Source organism: Sorex araneus, chromosome 2 (genome assembly GCF_027595985.1).
Source record: "Sorex araneus isolate mSorAra2 chromosome 2, mSorAra2.pri, whole genome shotgun sequence".
Lineage (NCBI taxonomy): Eukaryota > Metazoa > Chordata > Mammalia > Eulipotyphla > Soricidae > Sorex > Sorex araneus.
Genome location: NC_073303.1, coordinates 281,013,821 through 281,032,480, shown reverse-complemented (window position 1 = coordinate 281,032,480; position 18,660 = coordinate 281,013,821). Strand labels below are relative to the sequence as shown.

The 18,660-nt window shown below is 56.7% G+C and overlaps 1 protein-coding gene across 1 annotated transcript in view; it reads right to left on the bottom strand.

The window, feature by feature from the left end:
• The window catches only part of RAB6B (RAB6B, member RAS oncogene family), a 45,636-nt gene that overhangs the window by 25,108 nt on the left and 1,868 nt on the right, over window positions 1-18,660 (bottom strand). The window contains exon 2 of the mRNA XM_055126257.1: window positions 2,196-2,254. Within this exon, the coding sequence (XP_054982232.1) occupies window positions 2,196-2,254 (59 nt within the window). The remainder of the gene's footprint in view (window positions 1-2,195; window positions 2,255-18,660) is intronic.

Here is an 18,660-nt window from a genome sequence, read left to right as displayed (position 1 = left end):
GTAGAGGCAGTGTCCACGATCAATACTCCCTCCGCCCCCCCCCCCTCCACACACACACCCTAGTCAGACTTCAGAGCATTGGCGCCTTCCTCTGGAATGCAGGAGTGACATCACGCAAGCCAACTTACCTAACCCTGGCAGAGAGAGAAGAGGAAAGAGAGAGAAAGAAGGGAGGGGGAGGGGAGGGAAGGGGAAGGGGAGGAAGGTGGGTGGAAGGAAAGGGAGGGGGAGGAGGGAAGGGAGAGGAGGAGAGGGGTGAGGGAGGAAAGGTGGGAAGGGAGGAAAGAAGGGAGGGGAGAGGAGGGGAGAGGAGAGGAGAGGGGGCACACGTCCTTGCCGGCAGTCTCACGTTCTGCCCCAACCCTGTCCCCTGCCTTTCAGATCACAGCAGGGTCTGTGGGAGGCGAGGAGGGTGCAGTGGGGTCAGGGGCCTGGGCAGCGCAGCCCTGTGAGCATGGCGCTGGGCTTCCTGTCCTCTGCAGGGCCAGGAAGGAACAGCGGGCACCACGGTCGCAGGAGCGTGTGCTATAAATATCTGCCCCCTAAGGACTCAGTGATAAAAGGATTCCATGATCAAATACCCTGGGGAGATGCTGAGTATCCGCATGGGTGATGCACAGGCCCCCCGAGATCACCTCCCCGAGGGCCCCATATCTCCACACCTGCTGTACCTCAAGGAGCACCTGCGCCATCCCTTGGAAATGGATCTCTGGAACCCAGTGGCACAGAAAACCATGTTATTTTTTGCTTTGATTGGGAGAACAAAACAATAGCATATTTTTTCCCCAGGAGCAGTAGGAATGGTTAAGTTTGGTGCCTTTGGGGAGTACTTCTAACAGCAGGACAAATTCACTCTCTTAATTCAACCCTTCCAACCACGAGAGGTGCCAGGAGGGTAGAATGTCACTCCCCCACCCCCACGATTCCAGGTCTTCTGGAACCACATCCAGGTCACCAGTTGACCCTAGACTACCCTCAAGGGCCAGAGAGAGGTTTCCCTGTCCAGCCTCCTGTTCACACAGAGCAGTGGAAGCCAGTTCCAGCTGTGAGGGCAGGAGAGGAAGTGTCTCTGCAACTGTGTGTATACACATGTGCGAGTGTGCAGACACGTACCTTGTCTGTGTGCATGTACCTAGGTCTGTGTGCACACTGAATGTGTGCAAAAACTGTGTATGTGTGCATGCATGTGTCTGTGCCCATGCACGTGTGTGCTTGTCTGTATCCATACCTGTGTGTCCATGTGTGTATGCATATGTACATCTCTGTGTGTGCATGCATGTTCATGCAAACAACCCCAGCCTCCAGGGGCAAGTTCTCTGCTGCATTATCTCTCACAGTTCTGTATCTCACCCATCTTCCTCCAAGTGACGCCCCATGAAATCAAACACTGACCCTGGAACAGTCAGGGATGGGGAATGCGGACGCTCATACAGTTAAAACACCCACAGAGAACACTGACGTCCCCAAACTTTACTACCAATAGCCTGTGACGCACAAGAAGCCTTCAGGGAAACAGTTCCCACACACTCTGGTGTGTTTTATATTCCACATCTTTACAACAAAGTAAGCTTAGCACTGGAGCACTGTCGTCCCGTTGTTCAGTGATTTGCTTGAGCAGTAACGTCTCCATTGTGAGTCTTGTTGTTACTGTTTTTGGCATATCGAATATGCCACAGGGAGCTTGCCAGGCTCTGCCATGCGGGTGGGATACTCTCGGTAGCTTGCTGGGCTCTCCGAGAGGGACAGAGGAATCGAACCCGGGTCAGCCGTGTGCAAGGCAAAAACCCTACCCGCTGTGCTATCACTCCAGTCCAACAAAGTAAGCTAGAGAAAAGAATATGCTATTAAGAAAAAAATTTTTTTTCAATTGCTGTTTTTCATCAGTGCCATAAGTTTATGTACTCTGTTTACAAGCAGATTTGCATCTAAGTAGTTTCATGTGCAAGGTCAACTGTGATTGTTTAGACCTCCCCTGGGAACAAGGAAACAGGCTGCTGTGAATCCTCTTTTTCTAAGGCTTTCCCTCTGGAAAACGTTTCCTTCCCTGAGGTTTGGCTTTTCAGCAGGGCCCAGGGCCCAGGGCAGGATGGCAGCTTTTTCTCAGGAAAGGGAAGGCCTGGCTCCTGGGGTCTGCCCACCCCTGGCACCGTGCCCGAAGGAGCCCTCAGGGCAGCAGACCCGGCCCGGCCTCTCACCTGGTATGTGTTGTCAAAGCTGTCGTACATGAACCGTGTGATCAGAGAGGTCTTCCCAACTGCAAAGCAAAGAGAAAGAAGGTTCAGCATGGCACACGGGTGAAGCACCGCAAACACATCACTCAGGAAGAGGGCAGGGAGCAGACGGCAAGGAGGCCGGGCTGCAGAAACAGAGTGGGAGGCAGAGCCAGGGGAGGGGGCCCAGCGCCCCCCAGGAGGCACGCGGGTCTAGCCGGCACCAAGGCGCCCTGTGAGTCCCACCACGCAAACGCCGGTCTTTCCAGAGGCACGAGCCACGGCTGAGGAGTGAGAGCAGAAGGGCCGAGACTCGCCTGCCCTCCTGGCCAGGTCCTGCAAGCTCCGGGGAAACAGCAGCAGGACTCCCCGCCACGGGCCCTCCCCTACATGTGCAAACGCCCCCTGAGGGGCCGGAACACCCCAACCGAGAACCACCAGCAGAGCTAAGAGGAACCGGGAAGCTTGGAACCCACTGCACGGGGATGCTGCCTTTCTGGTGGGCAGGAGCAGCTTCTACTAGAACCCTGGGCGGGACCCCTGGGGCCTGGCAGTGGCAGAAATGCCCCGGGCTGCGCTCCTAGCATCTGGAAGGAGCAGAGGGCGATAAAGGAACGTTTGTCCAGTCAGGTCCCATGCAGAGAGCCTGTCTACACTGCCTGATCCCACAGGACCGCCCCCACGAAGCCTAGCTCAGTGACCTGTCTGCCTACACAGCCTGCAGAACGTCAGCAGGCCAAGCTGGACACGAGGCCTCTGGCCGACTCTTGGACAGGAAGCACGGCTGTGCGCAGGGAGTCTGACCCCTGGCCCGAGGGGCAAGGCCACCCCACGCGGGTCCTCTGGGAGACATCCCTCCCCTACAGAGTCACGGAGCACACAGCTCCTGCCATACTCCCCACTCGAGCTCCCCGAGAGATGCATCCTGACCGCAAGATCCACCTGGGGTGCAGGCGTGGCTGAGTCTGAATTCACTTCTGGTTGCTGCATCATCGGCAGAAGGAACTTTTCACTCTTGCCAGAGTTCTCACGGCCCCCACATTCAGGGCTGTGACCCCCCAGTTTAAGAAGCTAAGGTGTACCAGGCAGGGGTGAGCATCTCGGGCAGAGACGGGCAGCTCAGAGAGAGCGCCCCGCCCCTGGCCCGGGACTGTGCCTTACAGTCCAGCAGGGGCACCTGCTAGGCCGTCACTGGGGGCTGTCGCCATCCCTCAGGACCTCAGTTCCCCACTTAAAAATGGGTACGATGACAACAAAGATGTCAAACGGCAGGAGTTAGATTCCGACACGGAGGCAGGAGCACCAGGAGGCAGTGACTGGGAGAAGGAGGCAGTGACTGGGAGAAGGAGGCAGTGACAGGGTGAAGGAGGCATGGCTGGGAGGAGGAGGCAGTGACTGGGAGGAGGAGGCATGGCTGGGAGAAGGAGGCAGTGACTGGGAGGAGGAGGCAGTGGCTGGGAGAAGGAGGCAGTGGCTGGGAGAAGGAGGCAGTGACTGGGAGGAGGAGGCAGTGACTGGGAGGAGGAGGCAGTGGCTGGGAGAAGGAGGCATGGCTGGGAGAAGGAGGCATGGCTGGGAGAAGGAGGCAGTGACTGGGAGAAGGAGGCATGGCTGGGAGAAGGAGGCAGTGACTGGGAGAAGGAGGCAGTGACTGGGAGAAGGAGGCAGTGACTGGGAGAAGGAGGCAGTGACTGGGTGAAGGAGGCAGTGACTGGGAGAAGGAGGCATGGCTGGGAGAAGGAGGCAGTGACTGGGAGAAGGAGGCAGTGACAGGGTGAAGGAGGCAGTGACAGGGTGGAGGAAGCAGTGACTGGGAGAAGGAGGCAGTGACTGGGTGAAGGAGGCATGGCTGGGAGAAGGAGGCAGTGACAGGTGAAGGAGGCATGGCTGGGAGAAGGAGGCAGTGACAGGTGAAGGAGGCAGTGACTGGGAGAAGGAGGCAGTGACTGGGTGAAGGAGGCAGTGGCTGGGAGAAGGAGGCAGTGACTGGGACGGGAGCAGAACTGTGGCTGGGAAAGCCAAGAAGGGCGCATCGAGGTTGGAGGGATATCTGCTCCCTGGAGGGATGCTGACACCCCCCCGCCACACACACACCCCAGCCCTGGTCCCGGTCAGAGATGTGGGAAGGATCTGCCTGCAGGGGGCGTGGCCCTGCCCTGGCTGGCAGGGAGGCCAGGCCTTTGGGGGAGGGGCAGCATTCTGGCTCACCCAGGCTCCACAAGGGCACCCCGCCCCCTGCCCTGCTGCCGTGTGCACACACCCTCGCCTCCCCTCCCCCCTGCAGGATGCCAGCCTGGCACAGGCCGGAGAGGCGGGAGGAGACTTCAAGTAAACCCTTCGGATCCCTGTTGCCCCCAAACAGGGCATGCAGTCCCTTCCTCCCTGCAAACTGGGAAGCTGGGCGGGGGGTGGGGGAGGGGAGCCCCAGCCCGGCTGAGTTAGCTCTTACTACCTGAGCCGGCAGGACAGGACGGCTGGGCCGCCTCTCACAGCCAGGAGCAGCCGCGAAAGATCCCATTCCACACCGCCCCCGAAGAGCCCGCAGTAATTAAGGAACACAGAAATGTGCACAGCTCCGCTGCTGCTGCTTTAATTAAGTGCGAATTCCCTGGGCCAGCAGCTCTGCCGGCCCCACGGAGGGCGGAGGGCGGACACACAGGGAAGGAGGGGCTGGAGGTGCAGCTGCAGGCCTGTCCTTCGCCGCCCTGGGGGACACCGACCACATCTGACCGCAGCCCTGCAGCCCTTGGCTAGCCCCCCGCCCCCTAGCGTGAGTCTGGAGCCGAGGGGTGCCACCTCTCCCCACTCCTAGCAGCCTGCAAGGCCCGTGGGCCCTGTGTGTCAGGGTGGGGACTGTGGCCCTCTGCAGGGGAAGGGCGGGAAGAGGGGGGGCCCTGCAGACCAGCTGCTCTGGGGCCCGGGGAGGGGCCAGATGTCTGACTGACTCCTGCGTCCGTTCCAGAGCGTCCCACAGCAGGACGCAGTGAGGCAAGTACCAGGAGCGCAGGTGGCCGCTGGGGCAGCCCTGAGCCAGGGGTTCTGCTGGGGCTGGCGGCTCTGTCCAGTGTCCCCTCCCCCAGTACCGGGGTCCAGCCTTTAGGGTGCTGCAGATCGCCCCACCCAGCCCACACCCTCAGCTTCCCAGGGTCCACGTCCACTCCAAGACTCCTCTCCTCCTCCAGCGCAGAGGGCAGTGGGGCGACCTCAGTGTCCCCCGTCATGCCAGCCCAGTGTGCTCTACACAGAGTGCCAGGGCCGGGAGGCGGGGGCGGCCTGAGCGCTGGGTAGGAAGGGAGCCAGCCGCGCCCCAGAGCCTAGCGAGGGCCAGGAAGGAGGCCCAGAACTCCAGGGGGGCAGCAGTGGAGACCAGGGGGGGATGCTGAGACACCAGGCAGGAGGGCCCCTGGTCCTGCAGGGACGGCTCAGCCTGCAGCTGCCCTGAAGGGGGCGCTGGCGGCGGGCACTAGCCCGACTGGGAAGCCGGAGCCTTGGTTCCGGTCTGGGCTGCCCGCCGTGTCCACTCACTGTGGATCTGGGAGTCGAGTTCGGCTCATTCCTCAGAAACGTTAGCCCGCAGGTTTGGGGTGGGTGTGCGGGGGTCCTTGAGCAGGCCCCAAACAGGGAGGGAGCAGGCCTGAGTGTGGAAGGGGTGAGCAGGGTGGGGAAGGAAGCAGAGTGAGGAGATGCGCCCCTGCTCCCAGCTCCACCCAGGGTGCAGTGAAAGGGTCCCTGCCACAGGGGCCACCCCAGGGCCTTCAGGCTACTGACAGCTTCCAGCCAGAAATCCAGCCAATGAGAGGGCCAACAGGGGTGCAGATGGAGACGACCTCCCCCTCCCCCCCCCCCACACCCCTGGTCTCAGCCTCGCTGATGTTCGCTCATGTCATCCCACCCCCACCCCAGCCTGGAGGCCTGAGACCCCAAGGAAGCACCTTCTGCTCAGGTGGGCGGTGAGGGGCGGAGGCCGGGCAGGGCACGGCTGGCAGGGGCTGTGCCATCTGGCCTGTGCCTGCTGGGTGCCAGGGCTGCCGGGGTGAGTCCCTCCCTCCTTGGTCTCCCCTCAAAGGAACCCCTAAGATGTGAAAACCGGTTCAAAGCAGTATCAGGATCCAGTGGCCACCCGGCTCTTACACTATTTCAGACTCCCTGGCCCTGTTGATGCCCGCGCTGAGAGTGGACACGCCCAGACCCTTCTCCCCCGCCATCTGGGTGAGCACCAGATCGGGGCTTCTCCCATCGCCCTCAGCTGCTCCTGAAACCTACGTGGGTTTCAGTGCCAGCCCTAGCCGGCAGCCAGCGCGGGCGCAACGTCACCCCCAGACCCAGCCCTGGGTAATCCTCATTTCTTACACACACACACACACACACACACACACACCGGTGCACATGTGCGCAAGCACTCATGCACGCACACACACTTACGTGCACGCACACACACTTATGCATGCGCACACACACACCACACACACACATACCACACACATGTACATACTACACACACACCACGCACACCACACACACAAGCACACACCACACACATACTACACACACCACACACACATACATGCATGTACACATGCATGCATACACAAACACCACACACATGCACACACACACCCACCACAAACACACACACCACACACGCACGCACGCACACCACAAACACCGCACAGACACCACATACACACCACACACACATGCATGCACACATGCATGCACACACACAAACACCACACACATGCACACACACGCACACACACCACAAACACACACACCACACACAAACACGCACCTCCCCCACACACGCACACACACCACACATACACACATAGTATGGGAGTGCACAGCAGTTCACACTGACACACACTCACACTGTGTGGGGATGCAGCTTAGGGGCAAACTGAGGCTTCCCTTGTTTGCTTCTAAGAATTCCGAGAGCTACGAGCTAAGGGATAGGCAGGAAAGAGGAGGCTGGCGTGGGCGTGGGACGTGTTCACAGAGGTGCCTCTACCTCTCCATTGGCCACTGGGGTTAGACTAAGAAACAGCCTAAGAACTCCCTGGTCGTCCGAGCCAGAAAAAAAGGAACACTAGACCAACCTCGGGGCTTAGTGATATTCTTCAGATGAAACCAGCCCTGCTGCTAATGCTGAGCTTTTTGAGTTGGGCAGCTAGAGGCTGCTTACGAGTCTGTGTGCAGGACACACAGCACATTCCCACAGACATGTAATCAACTGGCTGAACATTGCCGAAGGACGCCGCGCTGGCTCAAGTCACGGGTCCCAGTCGGGGGCCCAGCCCAATGGCTCCAACAAACACAAGATTAAACCCTAAATTCTGGTCAAGATGGAGTAACGGGGACCATTCTCTCATCTGAGACCACCCAAAGTGAGACAATGCACGTGAAGCAAGACTGCTGAAACCTTGGACTGACATGTGAGGAAGGACAATAACCCTGAGAAACACTACACAGATGAGATGAACCTCACGACTGCCCCCAAATCCTTTTGTATGTTTGTTTTTGGGTGGCGATGCTCAGGGGTTACATCTGACTGCATTCAGAAATTACTCCTGGGGGTGCTCATCGGACCATATGGGATGCCGGGGATTGGACCCAGGTTGACTGTGTGCAAGGCAAGCACTCTACCCACTGCACTACCTCTTTGGCCCCCGCCCCAAATTCTTGCCTTGAGAAAAAGGCAGGTTGCAGCATAGGAAGGGTAAACCTGGAGGACTCCCCAAATTGAGATGGAAATGAGAGACCAGAGGAAAGGAGGCAGCTGCAGGACCACGGGAGGGAGGGAGGGAGGGAGAATTCCCAAGGCCTGCAAAGGTATGTAGGGAAGAGTCACTGGAATGGAGCAAAGGACAGGAAGAGAGCCGTGGGGACTGGGGAATTGGACTCCTCGAGCAATCACTCTGTGCACAGCCAGCCCCGTGTACCATGCTCTGCTCCACTGCACGCACTGCACTTTCACAAGCAAACAGATTACGCCTCACCAAGTTTAGATGACAATTAGCCTCTTTTTAGTAATTAAGTATTTTAAATTTTTAATTTATTTTTTGCACACTTAATTAAGATAAGGACGTTTTAGAAACATAATGCTGTTGCACACTTAATAGACCCATAATACATTGTAAGCATACATTTGTTGTTGTTTGGGGGGGGCCACATTGGGCAGTTCTTAGGGGTTACTCCTGGTGGAATCAGGGGACCATATGCTAGGGATTGAACCCAGGTCAGCCTGTACATGTAAAGGCAAATGCTCCAACAACTGTACTATTGCTCCATCCCCAATAAACATAAATTTATAAGCACCAGAAATCAATAACAACAAAAATTTGTGTGACCACTTTATTATGATATTTTACTGCAGCCTGGACCCAAACCGGCAATTTAAGATGTGTCTACAAAACACTTCCAACAGAGAACAAGGAGAAACTCACTAAAAAGGCAAATAACTCAATACATGCATAAATCAATCACTAATGAGAATAAAAATCAATCAGAATTGACTTCAGACTGACAGGGATTATTAGAATTAGCCAAGGCAATAGTCATTTTATACGTTCAAAAAGTCAGTCATAAAAGAAAGATTCAAATCAAAAGCTAGCATGTGTGAGATGAAAAAATACTGTGTGGGATTAACAAATTAATCCCAGATTGATGGCTGACAAAAAGATCAAGGAATTTGAAGACAGGTGAGATCTAAAAAGAATCAATACAGGCAAAGGATCAGCAGCAGGAAAGAGTGAGACTGTGTCACGGAGCCAAACGAACACGTACCCGGAGTCCTGGAGGACCCAGTTGGGAAAGTCAAGACAGGAAAATACACCTGGAGAAACAATCTCCAAAAATATTTCCAATTTGAGGAAAACTATAAATCCACAGATCCAATAAGTTCAACAAAACCCAAGCCAAGGACATATGAAGGAACAGTGCCAGGGCACACAGTAGTCAAATTTGCACACGATTGGAGCTAAGAGAAAACTCATGAAAGATGCAGGGAAAGGGAGCATATTAAACACAGGGAAATAAAGACCAAGAGAACAGTGATTTCTCCTCCGGAACAAAGCAGGCTTTATGTGGAAAGAACCTATAAAAATACCTATCAATAAGAATTCTAGAACTCTGACTTAGGTACATACTGTACAATAATCTTTCTTGTTACAGTTTTTGTTTTGTCTTTGACCATACCCAGTGGTGCTCTGGGCTTACTCCTGGCTCTGTGCTCAGGGAGGCAGTGCCTGGAGGGCCACTTGTGGTTCTGGGGACAGAACCTGGGTTGGGTCCAGGCTCCATCCCCAGACAATGTTTTCAAAAACGAAGATGAAAGAAATAGGTGTACCAAAGGAGAAGGATTCAGCAGCACAGTCTCTCATGATTAGAAAAGTTTCAGGAAGTCTTTCAGGAGACAGTGAAATGACACCAGCTGGAAATAAATTTCTACTCAACAGAAGAATAAATAGAAAATAGGAAATAGTCACTACATGGCCAAGATGTGTTTTTATGAAGTATTTAAATATTGTTTAATCTCTGTTGAATAAAGATAACAGGAGGAATGACACAGAGCACTGAGCCAGGAGCAGTCCCTAAGCACCATCAGATAAGCTTCCAAAACCCAATAATAGTGATAATAAAAATAACAATGCTGAATTACAGACCTAAAAAACATGGAAAAAAATGTTACCTTGTTAAAAAAAAAAACATACAAGCTAGATGAAAATGCAGTAAGGCTGATGAAGCACTAAAAGAAAAAGACTGTCAACAGAATTCAATACCCAGCAAAAAGTCTTAAAAATGAATCTGAAATGGGGCTGGAAAGATATCACAGTGGGTAAGACGTTTGCCTTGCACGTGGCTGACCTGGGTTTAATCCCCAGCATCCCATATGGTCCCCAGAACACTGTCAGGAGTGATTCCTGAGTGCAGAGCCATGGACTCAGGCTGAACATCACTGGGTGTGATCAAGCCCTGAACATCACTGGGTGTGACCCCAAAACCTAAAAAATAAAAAGGAAGCTGAAATGAAGACACAAAATGCTGAGACAAGCTGCTAGCAGACCTGCAGCACAAGAAAGGGAGTTCTCTGGGCTGAGGGAGCAGGACCCCAGTGCAGCCACATCTGTCAGCTCACACATGCACACAGCAGGACCTGGACTTAATCCTGCCTGGCTGGGTACTTCCTGTGTGAGCCTAGGGAGGTTTCTGGCCTCTCACAGCTAGTCTTCCGTGAAGGTGCAGAAGAGCACAGACACCAGCCTCACAGAAGGCTACAAATTCAAGAGCAGTGAAAAGTCAAGCTTCTGAAACTCTTCCCACTATTCTTGCAACTTGGTACTATCCTTGCACCTTGTTATAAGTCTAAAATTCTGTTAAAAGTGAACGGCGAATAAGAAGCATGACTGTTTTAATTTATTTTTTTGTTTTGGGGAACCACACGTGGTGATGCGTAAGGATTACTCCTGGCTCTGCACTCAGAAATTATTCCTGGTGGTGTACAGGGAATTATATGGGATGCTGGGGATCGAACCCGGGTCAGCTGCGTGCAAACAAACTCCCTGCCTGCTGTGCTATCTCTCCAGCCCTAGAAGCATGACCTTCAGATTGGGAATAAATCATGTCTCTCAGATGCCCCAAACAAACAAGGACTAGTCTTTCTGTGATTATCACCATCCCGGCCAACATGAGAGTATCCCAAGGAACGAGAATGTGACTGTACGTGGCATCAGTGCTTCTTGGAGAATCAGGGACCACCCGAGTGCTGGATTGTTCGATGCTGTGACACCTTCTACACCTAGGGCAGGAGCTGAGTGATGTGGGGAGGCCAGCTTGGCTGGCCAAAGACGTACATAATCACCATGTGTGCAGACACTCCACATGTGTATAAGCACAAATACACAAATGCATGCACACATGACCACAACCCAACCAGCACCAGAAACCCTGGGACCCTGGGATTGGGGGCAGGACTCTGTAGTTTCCCCAGTGTTTGCGCTGTGAAATCAAAACGTTGAAAGAAGGAGGTCTCCAAGGCATGACGTCCACCTAGGATCTGATCACATATCCTGTGAGATCTCATAGCTCACACACACGCATGCACACGCACACACACACGATCTCTCCCTCTCCTCTCTCTTTCTCTCTCCCCCTCTCTCTCTCCCCTCTCTTCCTCTCTCTCCCTCTTTCTCTCCCCCTCTCTCTTCCTCTCTCCCTCTTTCTCTCCCTTCCCCCCTCTCTCCCTCCCCCTCTTTCCCTCTCTTTTTCTCCCTCCCCCACCCTCTCTCTCCCTCGCTCTCTTTTCCTCTCTCTCCCTCTCTCTTTCTCCCTTCCCTCACCCCCTCTCTCTTTCCCTCTCTCTCCCCCTCTCTCCCTCTCTCTCTCCCTCTCTCCCTCTTTCTATCCTCCTGCCGAGTCGTCTCAAACAGGTGCCCGCCTCTGCTCCAGCTCCTAGTGGCATCACTGGCTCCGGCCGGCCGTGAGTGTGGGCTGCCCTCCACCCCAACCCCAGCTCAGCAAGCAGGACCCCTGCCCTGCGCATCCCACCCTCGCGTGGCTCCCCTGCACGCCACACCCAGGACGCCCTGCACCCCAAGCCACTGGACAGCAGTTCAGACCAACCCCAGCCACACCCTGTGCCGGCCAAGCGCGTGGCCAAGCCCGGCCCGGGAGCGCAGGGAGTTCACTTCGTGGGAGGATATGGAAGGACGCGGGAAGCACATGACCAGTCCCCGCTGCCAGCTGCTCTTCTGACAAGCTGGCACTAGCGCCTGTTTAACTGATGGGAACTCTTGGCCTGTCGACAGCAGGAGGGCCGGACAGTGTACCCTCCTCCCGTGCTTCCCAGGGGGCACTGTGGGCAGCGCTGCCGGGCTAGCCCCAGAGCAGGGGAGAAGGGGGTCGGCCTCGGGAGGGACGGGGATATTGAGAGACACCATCAGTGCCTGCCAGGTTGTGGGTCCAGGTACACGCAGGGGCCCTGGGAAAGGGGCCCAGATGCAGCCCAGCCACATGCTCCCACAGGCAGCTGGGTGGTGCCTCTGGAAGGCAAGCTGCTGAGCAGGGGGCCCAGGGGCCTGGAAGCCCCCGCCGAGCTACGTGGCATCGCCTCTCAGCTGTCCTCACACCTCATGCCCCCCACAGCTCTCCCTGGCCATTGCCTGGCTGCCCTGCCCAGCATGGCCCCAGGGTGCTCCCACATCCCTGAACCTTCCCGTCCACCAGACCACCCCTCCTGCCCGCTGCAGGGGTCTCCACTCGGGCCCCCCTGGGGTGAGGGGGGAGCAAGGGCCGGTTCACACTGATCTCCAGGCCCCTAGGGTTGCAAGTGGGCACACGATCCCGCCCCGCCTCCTGCAGCCTTGCTGGACCAGAGACACTGCCCCTCAGGCCCTGCTCGCCCTGAGGTGAGGAAGCAGGGGAAGTCAACATTCAGCTCTGCCCTAGACTTGGGGGCCCGGATACCAAGGCCCTAAGAGCAGACTCAGCCCCCCGCTTCTCGCTCCCCCCAGCCTCTGCCCCACGCTCAGCAGAGGGGAGCAGACACAGCACCGACGGTGGACACGCAGCGGCCGACTGGAGCCGGAAGGCGAGAGCAGCCGGCTACTGGCCCACTCACACAGTGGGGTCTCGCCCCTTTCCCGGGTGCAGCCCAGAGACACCCCCTCGTTTCCTGGCCTCCTCAGCGCCCACTGAAGCACAGGCAGGACGGTAGCCCCCCCCACTCGCCCCACTCCTGAAGCTCCCTGCCAACCTGCAAACCAGGCATCAGGGGGTGGCAGCCTGCCCAGGGCCTGGCATCCTGAAGGTCCAAGAAGGGCCTCAGACCTCAAGTGAGAAGCATGGGCGGCACAGCCTGGGCAGCAGGAGGGGTCCATGCCCAGGGCTGAGGGAGAGTGCCAGACCTGGGGGGCGCCCAGTGACCTCCCTCGAGCAGAGGGCTCCCTCCCAGCCACAGCCCCCACACACTCGCACTAGAGGCTCTGCAGAGTGTTTGCTCTTCAGGACACCCCGGCAAAGGTGTGATTCTGCTCGTGTGTGGGTGAGGCACGCAGCAGAGCTATACCCAACCCCCCAGTCCACCAGAAGCACTGACGGGGCTGGGGGCTTTGGCTGGCTTGGTCCACAGGGGAGCAGTGACCACCTCTGCTGACCGCCCTGCCCCTGCTGTGCCCGGCCCCCTTCACAGGCCTCCCTGCAGGACCACAGCAGCTCCCGGGACCAGCCAACCTGGAGAGATGAGTGGGGTGAGGAATGTTCCCCGAGAGGGGGCGGGTGGCGAGGTCGCAGCCCCGGGATGCGTATTTCTGGGGGAAACAATGGCTGAGGCCTGATCCCACACCCCAGTGCTCCCACCAGCTGCTGGCCAGGCTCTAGGCCAGGTGTGGTGCTGGCGGGGCATCCCGCCCCGAGCTGGCACTACCCTGCAGAACCGCAGTTCCATTAGTGCGAGCGGTCACCGAGAGTGGAGGGGACGCACGGAGAAAGCCAGAGCGGGCTGGCACTGCCCCCACCACACAGCTCGGAATCTCCAGGGCTGGGGTGGGGGGGTGGAGGCAGGGGGCTCAGTCCCCGCGCAGCCCAGACTCTCCTGCCCAGTGCTCCCGTCAATGAGACGCTGAGAAGCAGAACTCCTAGCCACAGTGGTCAGCGCTGTCTGCGGAGGGCTTCAGTGTCCTCCACTCCCAGCCACTCCCAATAAGCCACTTGTTCTGATAAAGATGGGGCTGGAGCGATAGCACAGGGGGTAGGGCATTTGCCTTGCATGCGGCCGACCCGGATTCGATTCCCAGCATCCTATATGGTCCCCTGAGCACTGCCAGGAGTAATTCCTGAGTGCAGAGACAGGAGTAACCCCTGAGCATCGCCGGGTGTGACCCAAAAAACAAAAGAAAATAAAAAGAACGGCGTGAATGCCTCCTGGCGACCCCCACTCTGCCAGAGTCCCACCGGACACCCTCCTTCCTTTCCTCTCCCCTCCCCAGCACCCCACTGCAGCCCAAGGGGCTCAAGGCCTCCCCGGGCCCCACCACCCTCTGCTGTAATCGCCTCTGCAAAGAGCTTGGCACACACTTCCCTAGAGGCCCTTCTGTCCAGGCCCCCTGCGTAAGAGCCATGCTTCCAAGCAGGGCTCCTCCCCAGCTCCCCATTTCCTTCCAAACAGTGTCCCCGCTGGGATTCAGCCAGTTGGGGAGTGAGCCAGTGCCCCCCTGCCAAGCCAGGAGTCCCTTCCCTGCAGGAGATCAGCAGGGCACCAACCCTTCTGAAGAAGGCCGGGTCTTCCCCAGCAAGGATGCGCCCGCGCTGACTCTCCAGCAATGCTTCTGCCCAGCCCTGCCATCTCCCGGGCCCTTTCCTGGAAGGAACTTTGATTTATAGACTCCTAAAGCATGAATCTGGACGGACCCATGCCCCGTGCTCAGTGCAGCCCAATTCTCAGGCGCCAAGAGCTGGAAACAACCCAAACCACAGAGGTGGATAAAGAAAGTGTGTGTACGGGGGCCAGAGAGATCGTACAATGGGTAGGGATCCTGCCTTGGACACAATGACCCAGGATCAATCCCTGGAAATCCAGTGGTCCCCTGAGCACTGCCAGGTGTGATCCCTGAGCTCAGAGCCAGGAGTAAGCCCTGAGCACCACCAAATGTGGCCCAAGACAAACTAACAAAAAAGTGTGTATATAGACACACGGAATTCCACTCAGCTGTGAGTGAAGATGAAATCTTTTATTTATTTATTTACTTATTTGCTTTTTGGGTCACACCCAGCGATGCACAGGGGTTACTCCTGGCTTTTCACTCAGGAATTACTCCTAGCGGTGCTTGGGGGACCATATGGGATGCCGAGGATCGAACCCCGGTCGGCCGCGTGCAAGGCAAACGCCCTACCCGCTTTGCTATTGTTCTGGCCCTGAAGATGAAATCTTAGCTGCGTTGCAACCTGGGTGGAAACCGAAGGAAGTGGTGGTAAGTGAAGTGAGGCAGAAGAAAAAGACCAAAACCAGAAGACAAGGGATGAGACGGTCCGCAGTGGAAACCACCTTGAGACAAGGGGAACTGAACCATGATCTGGGAACACTAAGGCGGGGACGGGATACAGGTGAGGGGTCCTGGCCCTCTCCTACAGCAGTGTCACAAATACAGAACAATGTCTTCAGGATTGTTAAAACTGACTGGGGAAACCCAGGTCCCTCCAGGCTCTCCCCTCTCCTCAGGGGCGTGTCCCACTGCCCTCTGGCCTGTCTCTGGGGGCATCTCCTCCTCTGGTGAAAGTGTAATCTGGCATGCTAGGTTACCCAGGCCTTGTCACCAAGAGACCAGGATGAAAAAGAAAAAAAAAAGTGATTCCACTAAAATCAAATCACTTGTCTAAAATGACACAGTCAGGGACTGGAGAGATAGTACAGCAGGTGGGACAACAGCCTCACACACGGCAGACCCGGGTTCAACCCTTGGCATCACAGAGCCAGGGGTAAACCCTGGGCATAGTCAGGAGTGGCCCTAATGCCAACAAGTAAATAAACAAACCAAGTGGGGTCTTGGGGACATGTTAGTTTTTACTGCCCTATTTTATCATTTATCATTTTGTCATTTTATTTTCACTTATTTTGGGGTTTGGGATCACACCTGGTGGTGTTCGGGGCTTATCCCGATCTGCACTCAGGGATCACTCCTGGCGGGCTTACGAGACCATGTAAGATGCCAGGACTGAACCTGGATCTGGTGCACGCAAGACAAGCACAATGCCTGCTGTACTTTCTGCCACCCCTTAGTCTAAGGCCAAGGTTAGATGAAATGATGTCTGGGACGTTGAGAATTTCCAGCCCGAGATACCATGTTGCCTCCTTGGGAATCTGACTTCTCCCCATCCTTTCCCATGATGTGGACTGGCCCCCATGATGAACCCTGGGTATCACTCCAGGTCTACCTGGGCCCCATGCTCCCGGCAGCCCCTCTCTGGGGGCCTAACTGAAGCTGCCTGTCTCAGGGCGGGTGAGGGCTGAGCCCAGGGGTCCCATCTCCTCTCACAGTGGTGAGGGAAGGAGGAGGATGCCCACGGGCAGCTGAGACTATGCCCAGCGTTCTCCAGTCTGTGCCACTCCACCCGCCCACCTCCTCAACAGCTCTGCCTGCTGCTTCCTCTGAACCTGGAGACCAGAGCCCTGGCCAGTGGCTCGACCTGGAGGGGGCACAGAGGGGACGCTCAGGCCTAAGCTCCACCAGTGAACGGAATCAGACCCCGCCCATGAGGGTGAATGCTCCCAGGAAGATGCGAGGGACAGAGAAGGTAATAAGGGAACAGCGAGGTTACTTTGTTGTATTCTAATGGACTCACACTCACTGGGGGCTGGGAGAGAGGGCGAGTCCGTTCCTCCTGGATGGATTTAACAGTTGCCCCCCCCCCTCTCTTCCTCATGTCTTTTTCCCCCATCAGGTACCTTTGGGCTCTCATATCAAGTACAAGCTAATCCATGCACAGGCGCGCGCACGCACACACACACACACACACACACACACACACACACACACACACACACACACACACACACACACCTGGCCCTGTTCCCCCACAGGACATGCACCTCTTTCTTTAAATTATTGAATCACCTTGAGATAAACAGTTACAAAGTTGTTATTGCGTTTCAGTCATACAATGTTCCAACACCCACCAGTGTACATTTCCCAACACCAATGACCCCAGTTTCCCTTGTCCCACCCGCATTCCCAGCCTGCCTGGGAATGACAGGCACTTTCCTTCTGTGTGTGTGTGTGTGTGTGTGTGTGTGTGTGTGTGTGTGTGTGTGTGTGTGTGTGTCTTTCTGTCTGTCTGTCTCTCTTTCTCTCTGTCCTCTTTCCTTTTGGCATTATGGTTTGTAAAACAGATACCAAACGGTTGTCATGTTTGTTCCTTTCCCTCCTTTCAGCACTCAGTTTTTGTCCAGTCACCATTTCCAACTATCATTGTCCTGGCGGCCCCTCCTCTATCCCAGCTGTCTCTCCCCACCACCACTTGTGGCAAGCAGCCAACCATGACCATTCCTCCTGGCCCTCGTTCCTACTGTCCTTGGGTCTCATACTATGGTTGTTTTTTTTTTTTAATCCCACAAATGAGTCAATCATTCTAGACACGCGTCTCTGTACACAGGGCCAAGGCGCCCTTCCTCTGGCCACCTGGGGAAGGACGTGGCACGGGCTCTGAGGGCTCCCTAGGGCTGGGGACAGGCTGGGCCAGAGTGGGCAGGAGGGTGAGGCCTCCAGCAGCAGAGGGGCAAAACTGAGCACTCCTTAACGAGGGGAGGAAGGAGGAAGTGGGGGGCTGCCCCAGTGCACCCCAGTGCAACACATAAAACCACCCTCGTGCCCGACTCTCCCCCAGCCCCTCCCTGCGCGTGACACCAGTCCCTGAAGGGGGTGACCTCACTGTGTGCACCCAACCCCTGGTTGACCCTTACTCTGTTCTCAGGGATCCCCGCCGGGGTTGGAGCCATAATCTGTGTCTCCACGGACCAGAGTGCCATGGGTGAGGACGCCTGCCAGCTCAGAGGAAATGAACAGAGGATGGAGGGAGGAAGGGGAGGGCTTGGGAGGGCAGGGGAGGGACCCGATGACGCACCCATGGACAGCTGTTTGTGGGCCCCTGAGAGGGTCACCTGGGGCAGGCCCAGGGAGCTGCTGCAGAGTGTGACGCTGACCAAGGCCAAGTCTGGGGCCATCTCGTGTCCACTGACACTCCCGCTTCACTAGAGGAGTCTCAGGTAAGGAAGATCCAAAGAGGCCAGAGGCCAGACGCTGACCCCCACCCAGACACATCTGGAGACGCCAAAGTCCCCTCAGAACGCCCGGACAGCCCCTCATCGCGGGCGGAAGGCTGGGCACTCGGCTCTGGCATGCCGCTGTCCTCCCCACCGGCCTGGACGTGAGCTTCATGTTGGCCACAGCTGCCCTGCCTCGCTCCTTCTCTCCAGGAGGCTGGGCTTGGAGAGTCCAGTCCAGGCTGCCCTCAAGGCTCCACCGGCCCGCGTCCCAGTGCAGAAGGCGAGGCCCTGCAGGTCACACAGGGAGGGTGGGGAGGGCCCAGGGCGGGCCCTGAGGCTCCTCGGGTCCCAGGCTGCGGGAGGCGCAGGTGCGGTTCCTCGAGGGGCCAATGAAAGCTCTGAAGATCTGAGGGAAACAACTCACTCTCGACACACCAAGAAGCTTTCCAGGGTCCTGGCCCCTGCCAGGCTGTGGGAGCCAGCAGAGGGACCAGTGCCCGCCAGCGCTCCAGGGCACGGTCCATAACCTGCCTGAGCTCAGCAACCCCCCCCTCCCCCCGCCACACCCAGCCAGAAGCCTGGTGCGCGGCAGCCCGCATCCCCCACATCTGGCCTCCCACCTCAAGGTCACCTTATTCACCAAGGACAGGTCTGTGACCGGGAACAGGACATTTCCGTTCCAGACCAGACTCTTTT